The sequence below is a fragment of the Idiotropiscis lumnitzeri genome, chromosome 7 (assembly GCF_059441095.1).
Source record: "Idiotropiscis lumnitzeri isolate Australia: NSW breed Sydney's pygmy pipehorse chromosome 7, RoL_Ilum_1.0, whole genome shotgun sequence".
Taxonomy (NCBI): domain Eukaryota; kingdom Metazoa; phylum Chordata; class Actinopteri; order Syngnathiformes; family Syngnathidae; genus Idiotropiscis; species Idiotropiscis lumnitzeri.
Genome location: NC_142397.1, coordinates 23,689,135 through 23,703,116, shown reverse-complemented (window position 1 = coordinate 23,703,116; position 13,982 = coordinate 23,689,135). Strand labels below are relative to the sequence as shown.

Below are 13,982 nucleotides of genomic sequence, written 5' to 3'. Positions count from 1 at the left end.
GAGCCTACAGCCATTCTGCTCCTCAGCTCTGGAACTCTCTCCCACCTGACCTCCGAAATTGCACCACCCTCCCTGCTTTTAAAACTAAACTCAAAACCCATGTGTTCCGCCTTCACTACTCTCTCTAAGTCCAGTTATGTCCCTCGTCCACTTTTGTATTTTATTCAGTTTGTTTTACGTGTTGTTTTTTTACCCCTATTTTTTCCGGGTACTCCAGTTCCTCCCACAAAGAAATGCATGGTCAGTTAATGGAACACTCTAAATTGGCCCTCGGACGGATTGTGAGTGTGAACGGTTGTTTGTCAATGTGTGCCCTGCGATCTGCTGTTGACCAGTTCAGGGTGAACACGGCTTACTGCCCGTAATCTGCTGAGATAGTCTCCAGCACGCCTGCAACCCTTGAGAGGATGCGATGATGGATGGATATGAACAATAACAATTCCATTGAATTTGGGACATTGTTTAAAATGTGAATAAAAATAGAAAACATTTAATTTAATACACTATAATGTTGAAACTGATCAACTTCATTGTTTTAGAAATAATCAGACTTTTAGAAATTTAGGGCTGCAACAGGTTCCAAATCACCATTCAAAACATTTGGAAACTGAGGACACTAATTGTTCAAGCTTTGTAGGGGAACTTATTTTCCATTCATGCTTGATGTACAGCTTCAGCTGTTCAGGGTCTCAGTTGTCTTATTTTGTGCTTCATAATGCACCCCACATTTTCAATGGGAGACAGGTCTGGACTGCTGGCAGGCCAGTCTAGTACCTGCACTCTTTTACTACAAAGCCACACTGTTGTAACTTATGCAGAATGTGGATTGGCATTGTCTTGCTGAAATACAATGGGGCGTACATGACAAAGACCTTGCTTGAATGGCAGCATGTATCTCGAAAACCTGTATGTATCTTTCAGCATTAATGGTGCCTTCATATTCATATGAGTATATACTCATATATTAATTCACTAAGACAGCCCCATACTATCACAGATGCTGGATTTAGAACTTTGTGTCCATTACATTAATTTGCTCTTCAGCCTGGAGGACACAGCAACCACAATTTCCCAAAAACTATTTGTAATGTGCTCTTGTCAGTCCACAGAACATTTTTCTAATTTAAATAAATCTTTTTTCGATGAGAAATGGCCTGTTGCTTTGTCTAGTAGAATTTTAAGTTGCACTTGTGGATATTGCGCTAAACTTTATTTGCTGAAATTGATGTGTTTCTAAGCCCATGTGGTGATATCCTTTACCTATTGAGGTTGGTATTTGATGCAGAGCTGGATGAGGGATTGAAGGGCACAAGCATGTTGATTTTCGACAATGCAGCTTGCAAGCAGTGAATTCTCCAGATTCGCTGAACCTTTTGATATTATCAGAGGCGGGTTCTCATCCATCAGTTTAATCATCACTAATCGGGTCAACGGAACTCTTAGTCCGCCAAAGACGGACACCCATTTTGCTAATGAAACACGCACTGCTTGGTTTGTTTGTTTGTTCGCTGGGGGTTACTGATATAAGACTGCAATGACGATAAGCTCTTCTTTTGAACGCCACATTTGACCCCTCAGTACTTGTTCAGTCTTCTGCATTGTTGGATTTCTTTGAGACAAACTGTCTTCTCATTATTGGTGGATGTGGTTTGCCATATTAAGGATTTCAAATAATAACACTTGAATTTCCAAAAGAACTTAAGCCAGCAATGGTCAATGCAATGCGTGCATATATTTTTATAGATATACATATACATAAACATATACACATACATATACACACACACCCCCCCCCCACACACACCCCCGCACACACACACACCCCCACACCCCAGCACACACACAATCCAACAACCCCCATCAGGAGGACATTTATGAAAACGTTTAACTATAGCAAAGCTAACTAGAAGGCAGGGGCGGGGGTCACAAAACAACGACAAAAGCTCTTACTTTTTTCAATATATGTCCAGTCCGTTTAAGAAAAGAAAATCCTGCAGTTCTCTCCCGTGAAAGTGCTCACTTTACGGCAGCCGCGCCTGGAATCCCGATTCTCCCATCTGTGCTTAGCCAGCTCCCGTTCCACTCTATCCGGTTTGTCGATCCGGATCTGGACATCCAAGTGCCGAAGACAAGCACCTCGCCTTTATATTTTTTCCTTTAGCTGTTTCACGACGTATCTGACCAGCGCGTTTCCTCTGTAACGCCGGGGAATGGTTGTTACCAAAATAGATCTGTCTCTTGTCCGTCTTCACTGTACACTGTTTCCATGCTTGCCGCAGGATCTGTTCCTTGGCATTTTAGTCTGCGAAACCTATCATGATCGAGCGAGGAGGATCACTTTCCTTAGGTTTCAGCACCAGGGCCCTATGTACTCGGACCATCTAAGTTAGCGAAAGTTCTGTCGCAGCTTTTTGACAAACGCCACCATATCTCTCCCCTCGCTTCCCTTTGGAACCTGGTACAGTCTCATGTTTTCCTTCTCGCCCAGTTTTGAAGGTCCTCGCACCTCTCCAGAAGTTCAGATTTGCGGTGCAACAGAAAGCTGATGGCTTTTCCATGGGCATCAGAGGTATTTTGGGTGGTAGGTATAAGCTCTTTAGCTTTCATAACCCTCTTTTCCAGCTGTGTTAGTTGTGCGCTCACTGAGTCTATTTAAGTTTCCAGTCTCGTGAATGATTCGTTTGTTTGGCCTTTAAACTCCTTCTGTCATGACCCGTGTCTGCCACGTCAGTGTTTTTGTTGTTATTTTCTTCCCTCCTTCCTGCAATGTGCCTTTTGTTATTGTTTTCATCACCTCCCTGCCATGTGCCTTTGTTATTGTTTTCGTTCTCACCAGCTACGCACCTGTTCCTAGTCATCATCACGCACCTGTTCCTAGTCATCATCACGCACCTGCTTCCCATCTGCTCCCCTAAGTACCCGGACTATTTAAACCTTCCAGACCGACAACGCAGTGTCGGGTCATTACCCTGTTTGCCTCCTGTTGCCACGTCACCTCGGACTCTCACGACTTGCGCTTCGCTCCCGTTGTTGCACTTGTCTTCGTTCCCTGTCCGCCTGGCTCGTTCCCGTCTCGTGTTTGGTCCTTGTCATCGTCCAGTTAGTCTCGTTCAGTTGCCTGTGTTGTTTCTTTGCCCACGCCCCGTTGTTCGTCCCCACCAAGCTCCACAATAAATCTCCTTAAAGCTTCACCTACCCCTGCTTCCTCGCTTCTTGGGTCCACCTCCTCATCGCCGCAAGGCGACTCCTGACACCTTCACTTCTATCCTCATCAGTGAAATTTCCTCCCATATATCTCGGTTTGACTGGACGATAGCTTGTAACATCTCCTCCATGTTTTTCATCGCATATATAGAATCAGAAATCTCTTTATTGTCATTGTACAGTGTGCAACGAGATTAGTTATTATTTCTCCAGTGCAATACAACAATAATTTAATTAAATATACAAATTAGATAAATAAAAGAATACATAATGAGAAGGAAAATAATACGAAATTGGATAAAGAAAAACACATTATGTCGCTGTTTTGCAGGGTAAGGGTAGTGGGGTGTGTGTGTGTGTGTGTGTGTGTGAGAGTTCAGAATGGAGATGGCGCTCGGAAAGAAACTGGTTTTCAGTCTATTAGTCTTTGATTTGATGCACCTGTCGCCCCTGCCAGAGGGCAACAGGTCGAACAGGTGTGAGTTCGGGTGAGTATTGTCTTTGACGATATTGAGAGCTCTGCTGAGGCACCGGGTGGTGTAGATGTCCGACAGGGAGGGGAGAGGGCAGCCTATAATCCTCTTCGCCGTTTTGACTGTCCTCTGGAGCCTCACTCTGTCGGCCTCAGTGCAGCCGCTGTACCAGGTGGAGACACAGTAGGTCAGCAGGCTCTCGATGGACAAGTGGTAGAAGGCCAGCAGCAGCTTCTTGTCCAGATTGAATTTCCTGAGGACCCTCAGGAAGTGCAGACACTGGTGGACCTTCTTTACCACTGCTGTAGTGTTGTGTGTCCAAGAGAGGTCATCTGAGATCTGTACGCCTTTGCTAGCGTGTGCTGCCGTGGGCATAGCAGGCTTGTTAGCATCAGCTTTTTCCGGCGATTTCTCCTCCCTGTCGTTGGTCCTAAATTGGTATCTTGCAAGTCTATCGATGTCAGTTTTCATGGTGTTGTTGGGCATGTTTTTGCCGAGTAGTAGGTTAATGTCGTTTAATGGGATGGCTTAGTCAGCAGAGCTCGAACATTTGCGACTCAAACAAACATGGCGCCGCCGGAAGTCACCGGACGCTGCATTTTTGAAAGGCTAATCTGGATCACAATTGGCTGACACCCTGATGTATTTGAGAAAAAAACACAGAATTTCCCGTGTGCATGACACTATTTAGCTGGCTGTTATTAAATAACTTTTACTCTTATGATAAAATTGGATATTTCTTGATAGATAGTATTCACATGACGTCACTGAACATCGTCAATCGACCCAGCAGCCATATTGTGGGGCAAACAAAGACTTGTGGTTCGGTGAGCAATTGTAGAAGCTGAGGAGATCCTGTGTTTCTAAAAAGTTACTTCACAATTGTAAACACATGCATCAATCACAGGTGCAACAACAGAGCAAACAAGGCTGTGAGAAGTTTCTTCAGAGTACCTTTTGTCAGACTCCATGAATGTGAACAAACAAAGAAACAGTGATCAGAGAAGATGAAATACTACTGTGTGTTTTAACCATTTTATTGTGATACGATTATTAAAATGCATTTTACCATAAAGTGATTGTGATATATTATGTTGATTTATTTCATTTATTAACTTTTGCCTTATATTGCTCACTATATATTCAAGTTTAGAGATGATTTTTAGAAATGGCAGTTTATTATAGTTTAGAATAACTAAGTTGGCTTTGAGTTTGTGCAAAAATAATTTTTTATACTATAATTTAATTTATTTTACAGTTTCCTTAATTCGACCATTTAACCATTTCCTTTGAAGGAGTCCTCTTGAAACAGGCATTTAAACTTTAAATATCAGGAACAAAACACAGAAGTATAATATTCAGACCTCCCACTACAGTTTTACTTAGATTTAGTTTACTTCCCCCCCCCCCCCCCAAAAATAACTTTTTTAGGGCAGAGTAAAAAACTCTTACCTTGCTGACAGTTTCAACTGTTTTTTAGACGTCACGCGGAAGTGTGTTTGCTCTGACAAAGGCTGACATGACAGCTGAAACTGTCAGCAAGTTAAGAGTTTTTGGCTCTTCACGATAAGAAACAGCAATTTTGTCTGGAAAAAAAAGAATACAGTGAACCCTCGGTTATCGCGGTTAATGGGGACCGAGACCACCCGCGAAAACTGAAAATCCGCGAAGTAGCGGCGCACCTTCAAAAATGCTTAAAAAAAAAAAAAAAATTATATATATATATATATATATATATATATATATATATATATATATATATATATATATATATATATACGGGTAGAGAGAGAGAGGGTGAAATTCATGTTATAACAAAAAAAAAAAAAATTATTCTTCAAACTTATTTTTTTATTCCCCAGCCATTATTTTTGTATTTATTCAATTACTTCTTTTTGTATTTATTTAATTACTTCGACTTTTACCTGCTGGTACGCTGTCCGGTGTGCCCTGTGAAATGAAAGGTGGCATTCTTCATTTATTTATTTATTCATTCATAACTGACAGCCTCACGCTCCGCTCATGCCCGGGCGGAAGGTGTTCCTCTTCGGCTTAACTACCACGCACGCCGGCCGGTCTCCTCCGGAGCTCTCGCACGGTCCCGAACGGAGCGAAATGTCGCCCCGCTAGTGCCCGGGCGGAAGTTGTTCCTCTTCGGCTTAACTGCCACGCACGCCGGCCGGTCTCCTCCGGAGCTCTCGCACGGTCCCGAACGGAGTGAAATGTCGCCCTGCTAGTGCCCGGGCGGAAGTTGTTCCTCTTCGGCTTAACTGCCACGCACGCTGGCCGGAGCTCTGGTACGGTCCGAACCGCGCGAAACGTCGCCCCAAATCGTGCCCGGGGGAACGTGCTCTTCTTCGTCCACTCTCCTCTTCGCCCACGCTTTTCTTCGGCGCACGCCGGCCGTCTAACCGCTCCAGCGCCCCGTCGTGCCGCTCGGCGAAACTACAATGCCCCCGAATATTTTTTAGACCCGCGAAGCACTGAACCCGCGAAAGGTGAACCGCGAAGTAGCGAGGGTTCACTGTACTCCAAACCTATTTTAACGAAGACAAGATGAACACTAAAACGGGACTAGCAGTTTTGCTTACTCTCTCATCAGTCACTTGAGCTTTAACGAGACGCTTTAGTTGACACACGGCTTTTGTGATTTTGAAGCAGCTGTGCCACTAGTACTTAATTTGGGAAATTAATTATTAATTGTTTCCACTTAACCTCTGTAATGTACCCGTACCCCTGGTTGGAAAACACTGGTCTAGACAAAAGTTGTTTGAAAAGTCAGAGAAATGCACCTCCAAAGCCTTTGCCAGTTTCAGCGTCACACATTACAGGCGCTTCCATGCATCCTGGAAATGGGAGCTTAATACGCAAAGTGTTGAGTTTCTGATGATGGTCAGAAAGATGGGGATCCCACAAACGTAGACAGTGATAAAGATAAATTAATTTAATGCCTTTACAGAATAACTTAAATGCAGAGAACACCGAGCCAGGAAAAAAAAAATAAAGAACATAAAACATTTGCAAACAGCAAGAGTAACTACGCAAAATCACTTTTCAAAAAAGCGACAAGAAAATTAAAACGTCATAACGCAAACGCGTACGCGTAACAAAAACAATCCGACAGCAGGTATTTGACACCGCAGTCCACTGATGAGAATGAGAAACACCCCCCACCCCCCTATTCCGCTGAGACTGTAAAACAAAACAAAACCATGACAGTCGACTACACAAAACAGCATGACCAAATATTCAGGGGTATCTTGAAAGTGTCTCTCATTCGTCCCCTTCACGTATCCTGACCAGATAATGTGCCCTACGGAGGTCCAGTTGGGAGAATAGAGTAACTGATTGCAAAGGTGTGAATGCGGAGTCCAACAAGGTAAGTGGGTATTTATTGTTTATTGTTATCTTATTGAGTCTTCGATAAGCAACGCATGGTCTTAATGTCTAATCTTTCTTCTTGATAAAGAAAAATCCTCCTCCAACATGGGATTTAGAGGACCAAATCAAACTGGCCGCTACTGAACTGGAAAAGTAATTTTGTAATTATTCTTGTTCGGGTTGAGATACAGATACAGTCTAGAACTGGGCAGTGGAGCATTGGAAATTAGTTCGATGGCACAGTCAGACAGAGGCATCGATTGGGCGCGGTCTTTACTGAAAATGTATCTACAATCATGGTATTCTATTGGTACATTATCTAAACAGATCACTTCTTCTTGAGTGTGAAATACGCAGTGAAATTCAGAAATAAATTCTGCAAAAGAAGATCGGATTCTCGTTGTGCGTTGGTCTCTGCCAACGCCCAATAGGCAGCCAGGCCAGTCAAGAGACTCATAATGAATGCTACCTTAGAGTTGCCATGGGAGTACGTGGAGGTTTGGTAGTCAAAAATTAATGAACATTGATGAATAAATTGACCACATTTTCCGGGTTCTCCACCATAACACGATGGGTACGGAAGATTGTGTTCCCGGGAAACAACCGCATTGGTATGTATCATTTTGGCTGTTACGTTTCAAATTGGACACTGTGTTGTACGTTTGAAAAAACTGGGGCCAATCCTCATCCAAATAAATGTGAACCTCTACTCATTCCCACTTCAGTCTCTATAAGTATCCCGACTGCTGCTTTTATGCCCTGTGATCGGCAAAGAAGCAGTACGCGTGTGTACCCTCCTCCTAGTCTCTTGTTCCTATGCTCACTTCCACCCTCCCTCATTCTCATAAGAATCAGCCACGGAGAGGTCAATGCTTTTGATATATTGTTGTGGTCATGGGTAGGGATGTCCACATGAATTTTGATGGCAGGTGATCAACATTTTTGGACAATATAAGCAATGGAATTACAATGATTTCCAATGGAGAGTTTGTAATTGGTAGCTTAAGTGACTCTTGCAGTACCACGGGGAGAGCAGAGGGTGACGCGGCCATGCTCCTTAAAAGTAGGCATTTTTGAAGTCATCACTTAATTCATAATTTCTCCAAAATTAATAGATAAAAAGAAAATAACTAATTTCAGTTTCCTGATAAAAAAATATATAAACTGAGCTTAGATCTAGCCCTCCTTTAACAAAATAAGGGCCATATTTTTCAACCAGAACTTTTTATAATTTTGCCTGTTTTTTCTTTTACCTTCCAATAAACATATATGAGTCAGTGCCAATATTAAGTCTGGGCTAGGGTTGAATGGTGAAACTGCACAGCATGTCAATATTGAAGTATGTTGATAGATTTGCATGAAGACCTCTCTTTCTGATGTTTTCTTTGTAAATTTCAGGACTGTCCGAATGGTTTCGCCAACTAGTCTAGCATCATGACACCTTCACAAGTGCCATGCAGTCACTGGTTGTATCTTGTTGTAACTTGTTGTATTATCCTATCTTCTTGAAGTTTTTCAAATTTGAGGATACTCCAGCCCTGAACACATCTACCAACTTATTTTTCATCGTAGTTGTAGTAGCACCACCAACTGGTTAATGCGAATACAAGTTATTTTCTTTTACGTTTTTCTCCAAGCAGGTTATCAAGGTGGCCCTCATATTTGCTCGGATGAGTATTTAGGCCTTCAGGATGTCATAATATGAATATTGTCGTTTTTTTGTGATAATCTGTGGGTGTGGCTTGGCACAGTTCACCAATAAAACAACGCTGATTTCGAGGTTCGAAATATGAACGAAAACCCGTGAAACTTTACACACACATCAGGCTTGACAAAATCATCAATATTTTATTAATTTCTCGTGCAGTTTTTTTTTTAAATGGCACTCTATTGCCCTCTAGAAATTTTCACAAAAGTAGCCCCGGTTGAGTGTTCCACTTAGCTTTTTGAAATTTCTATGGAGTATGTCAAAGGCCAAGACCTACAAAAAAGTCTCTTGCAGCCATGATCTAAATTGCACAAGAAGTCGGCCATTTTGAATTAACTTCAAAGAGGGCGTGTCACCACAATGGCCAAATGCTTAATAACTCCCCTGCATATGCTCCAAAAATTCCAAAACTTCACCTATACATAAAAAGTCCAGACCTGAAGACATCTATATGTTATTATTCTGTTCTACAAACTGCGCCAACTAGTGTAAAAAAAAAAAAATACTAATAATATTTTTACATTTTAACACACTGCACGTTAACGAATCCGACTAAAAATTTTTTACATAAGCCTCTGTCATGCTCGCCGGTCGGCGAGGAGGGGGCTGGACCCAAGAATGCGGGGAAGCCAGGCATAAGGATAACTTAAAGGGGAATTTATTAAATTAATCAAGACGAGGACAAACAACGTAGCGTGGACAAACATGACAGTACCCCCCCCTCAAGGGACGGATTCCAGACGTCCCAAAAGAAATTAACAAAAAGAACCCCATGTCCAAAAACGAGGGTGGGCGGAAGGGGTCGGGAGGTGGGACCACCACCCGTATACGAGGCCGGTCTGGCGGATTTCCAGGAGGCCAGACCAGCAAGTCCCTTCGTGGCCCTTCATGCGGCCGTCCGGGAGGCCAGACCAGGTCGTCCAACTGTGGCCATTCAGGCGGACGTCCGTGAGGCCAGACCAGGTAGTCCAACTGTGGCCATTCAGGCGGACGTCCGGGAGACCCCGAACGCCACATGGAATCCGCTGACGAGGCTGAGACGAGGAGCGGCGGTGGGACCCCGGGAGCAGCAGAGGCAGGAGCTTGGAGGGGTGACGAACCAGATGCAGCCGAGACCGGAACGTGGAGCGGCGACGAGTTGTCGAGTGTCGCCGACGCAGGAACGTGGAGCGGCGGCTGGTCGTCGAGTGTCGCCGAGACGGGGACGCGGAGCAGCGGCTGGTCGTCGAACCCCGCCGAGACAGGAATGTGGGGCGGCGGCTGGTCGTCGAGCCCCGCCGAGACAGGAACGTGGAGCGGCGGCTGGTCGTCGAACCCCGCCGAGACAGGAACGTGGAGCGGCGGCTGGTCGTCGAGCCCCGCCGAGACAGGAACGTGGAGCGGCGGCTGGTCATCGAATCCCGCCGAGTCAGGGACGTGGAGCGGCGGCGGATCGTCGGACGTCGCTGAGGCAGATACGGCAGGCGGCTGCTCGTCGTCCACCGCCGAGGCAGGAACCCGGAGCGGTGGCGGATCGTCGGACGTCGCCGAGACCGGGGCAAGACGTGACGGTGGTTCCTCTGACACCCCCGGGGCAGCGGCGAGAGGCGGTGGCGTGTCATTGACCACCTCCGGTGCCGGAACGGGGGACGGCGGCGGATCGTCGCCCACCGCGGATGCAGGGACCGGGAGTGACGGCTGCGGGCCGTGTTCTGCCGAAACGTGAGCTTGGGGCGGAAGCAAGGCGTGCTCCGCTCGAACGAGAACATGTGACGGACGCCGGACGGGCTCCGCCTGAACGTGAACTTGGGACGGTTGCAGGACGTGCTCTGCCGAAACGTGAGCTTGGGGCGGAAGCACGGCGTGATCAGCCTGAACGTGAACTTGGGTCGGAAGCAGGATGTGCTCCGCCTGAACGTGAACTTGGGTCTGAAGCAGGATGTGCTCCGCCTGAACGAAACTTGGGACGGACGCAAGACGTGCTCCGCCTGAACGTGAACTTGGGACGGCGCGGGACGTGCTCCGACTGAACGAGAACTTGGGGCGGAGGCAAGACGCGCTCCACTGGAACGTGAACCTGGGGCGGACGCACCACGTGCTCCGCTGGCTCGAGAACTTGGGTCGCAAGCGAGGCGCCGGAACGGGGCTCGGCCGCTGGGGAGGCGCCGGAACGGGGCTCGGCCGCTGGGGAGGAGCCGGAACGGGGCTCGGCCGCTGGCGAGGAGCCGGAACGGGACTCGGCCGCTGGCGAGGAGCCGGGACGGGGCTCAGCAGCTGGCGAGGAGCCGGGACGGGGCTCAGCAGCTGGCGGGGAGCCGGGACGGGGCTCAGCAGCTGGCGGGGAGCCGGGACAGGGCTCAGCAGCTGGCGGGGAGCCGGGACAGGGCTCAGCAGCTGACGGGGAGCCGGGACAGGGCTCAGCAGCTGGCGGGAAGCCGGGACAGGGCTCAGCAGCTGGCGGGGAGCCGGCCCTGGAGGCTGCAGCTGACGAGGAGCCGGCACTAGAGGCTGCAGCGGACGTGGAGGCGGCATGGGTTGCTGCAACAGGCGTGGAGGCGGCATGGTCTGTGCAGCTGACGTGGAGCCTGCATGGGTTGCTGCAGCTGACGTGGAGGCGACGTGGGTTGCTGCAGCTGACGTGCAGGCGACGTGGGTTGCTGCCGCTGGCGTGGAGGCAACGTGGGTTGCTGCCGCTGGCGTGGAGGCGACGTGGGTTGCTGCCGCTGGCGTGGAGGCGACGACGGGCCGGGCGCAGCAGTCGTGCTCCGCCGGAACGTGAACTGGGACAATCTCTTTGTCTATCTGAACCCAGTGTTCCTCCATGTTCCAGATGGGGTGCATGCAAAGGGGGCAGCGATACGCACTAGTACTGACCATGGCGTCAAAACAGCTCTTATGAAGAAGGTGACCACAGGGAAGAACGTGTGCTCCCATTCGCGACGTGTGGAGATCCTCCATACACACCGGGCAGTTCTGTCTTGAAACATTCTCCACACATTTATGGTTTCCCCGGAGGTCCTGCGCTAAACACAGATTGCACTTGTCACAATGGAAATACTTCTCTCTAGGCCCAATCCTACATATGCCACAAGGATGGCAGTGGTACTGTTTCTTATCCTTGTCAAACAAGTGGCAAATGTCACAGTAATATTCTCCAAACTGCACATGACACTGTTGGCTCACCTGTTGTGCCTGCTGTAACGTTTGACACTCAGAACATTGCACCTCTTCCACCTTAAATCGGTCCATCTGGTGGTTCTCTTCTGCATCATGGCACAGCCGACACACATACAGTTTTCCACAACATGGTGCTTTTAGTAAGCAGCTCCGTGCATAATGTTCACAACCCACAGGTGCAGCCATGTTTGCTCCACTGTGGGTATCTTCCTCTTTCTTGGTGTCGGGCGGAAAGGCAGTGGGTGCAGGGGCATGGTCGGCAGGGTGAGGGGGGTAGTCCGAGCGGCGACGACGAGAGCTTCCCGCTGGGTCCGGATGTGGTCGGATCATTCTGTCATGCTCGCCGGTCGGCGAGGAGGGGGGTGGACCCAAGAATGCGGGGAAGCCAGGCATAAGGATAACTTAAAGGGGAATTTATTAAATTAATCAAGACGAGGACAAACAACGTAGCGTGGACAAACAAACGTGACTAAACAGAACAAAAACCGAGGAACAAAGACAGTGACAAAAACTAGGGACAAGAGCGGGAGCAAGAGCGGGAGCGAAGCGAGAGCAAAGCGAGAGCAAGAACATGAGCGTGAACGAGATCAGGGAGCAGTCGTGACAGTCCAAATGGAGCAGCAACAGGGAGCCAAGCGGGGTAATGATCCGACACTGGGTTGATGGCATGGGAAGCTTATATAGTCCGGTAATCAGGGGAGCAGATGGGGATCAGGTGTGTGATGGGTAACGATGAGCAGGTGCGTGACTGGTGAGGACGAGTGCTGAGGGGGAAACGCCCCGAAAGCAAGCAAAACAATAACACAAAAGCATGGAGCGTCCAAATAATAACACAAACCCTGTCATGCCCGACGCGGATCATGACAGCCTCAAAACATTGATCTTACTCTCTGCCGAATTTTGTGACTTTTCTGCAAAATTACGTCGCAGACAAATCTGATTGTACTCTGTGGCAACAAAAGCTCCGGCAACATGACTCAAGTGATCCTATCTTCTCGAAGTTTTTCACATTTGAGGATACTCCAGCCCAGAACACATCTACCAACTTATTTTTCATCGTAGTGGTAGAGCCACCAACTGGTTAAAGCTAATACAAGTTATTTTCTTTAATGTTGTTCTCCGAGCAGGTCAACAAGGTCGCCCTCATATATGCTCAGATGAGTGTTTAGACCTTGAGGATGTCACAATATAAAATTTGTAATTTTTCGTGAAAAGTTGTGGGTGTGGGCGTTGCACAGTTCGCCAATAAAACAACGCTGATTTTGAGTTTCTATATATGAACCAAAACTCGTGAAACTTTGCACACATATCAGGCCTGGCAACGTCATCAATATTTTATGAGTTAGTTGTGCAATTTTTTAAAAATAGCTCACCATTGCCCTCTAGAAATGTTCTAAAAAGCAGTCATCTAGCTTTTTGAAAATTCTTTGTGATATGGATGAGGCCAAGACCTACAAAAAAGTCACTTGAAGAGATGAGCTAAATTTTACAGGAATTGAATTTACTTAAAAGGGGGCGGGTCGCCACAATGGACTAATTGCTTTATAACTCCCCTGCACATGCTCTAAAAAAATCCAAAACTTACCCTGTACATAAAACGTCCCGACCGGAACACATCTATATTTTATTTCATTATTATACACACAATGCCACCTCATGGTATCAAAAATATATATTTTTTTTACTGTTTAATATACTGCACGGAGCCCTTTTAACGAAGCCGACTGAAAATTTGTCAGAATAGCCTCAAGACGTTGATCTTAGTCAAAGCCGAATTTTGTGCCTTTTTGGCAAAGGGCGTAGCCATTACGGTGCCGCAAAAATGTATTAATCTCTGTGGCAACAAAAGCTACTACCGTAACATGAATCAGATGATCCTAACTTCTAGAATATTTTCAAATTTGAGGATACTCCAACCCTGAACCAACTTATTTTTCATCGTAGTGGTAGCGCCACGAACTGGTTAAAGCAAATACGAGTTATTTTTGTTTATATTTTTCTCAGAGTAAGTTAACAACTTCGCTTATTTTGAGGTTCAAAATTTGAATGAAAACTCATGA

At 46.7% G+C, this 13,982-nt stretch overlaps 1 protein-coding gene across 1 annotated transcript; it reads right to left on the bottom strand.

The window, feature by feature from the left end:
* Nucleotides 1-1,975: 1,975 nt before the first annotated feature.
* LOC148334304 (RING finger and CHY zinc finger domain-containing protein 1-like) lies at nt 1,976-12,108 on the bottom strand. The gene is made up of 4 exons (XM_088299880.1): nt 11,464-12,108; nt 10,225-10,443; nt 9,883-9,984; nt 1,976-2,107 (listed from the first exon to the last, which is right to left on the bottom strand). The coding sequence occupies exons 1-4, from the start codon at nt 12,106-12,108 to the stop codon at nt 1,976-1,978; spliced, it is 1,098 nt and encodes a 365-aa protein (XP_088156006.1).
* Nucleotides 12,109-13,982: the final 1,874 nt, after the last annotated feature.

What these genes read in the sequence shown, in the direction of transcription:
- LOC148334304 (XM_088299880.1), bottom strand. Translation starts at nt 12,108, where the DNA reads ATGGCTGCACCTGTGGGTTGTGAACATTATGCACGGAGCTGCTTACTA. An exon ending in TCGCCTCCACGCCAGCGGCA is followed by an intron (nt 10,444 to 11,463) that starts GCAACCCACGTC and finishes CACGGCCCGCAG; the next exon opens with CCGTCACTCCCGGTCCCTGC. An exon ending in CGTCGCCGCTCCACGTTCCG is followed by an intron (nt 2,108 to 9,882) that starts GTCTCGGCTGCA and finishes TTGGATGTCCAG; the next exon opens with ATCCGGATCGACAAACCGGA.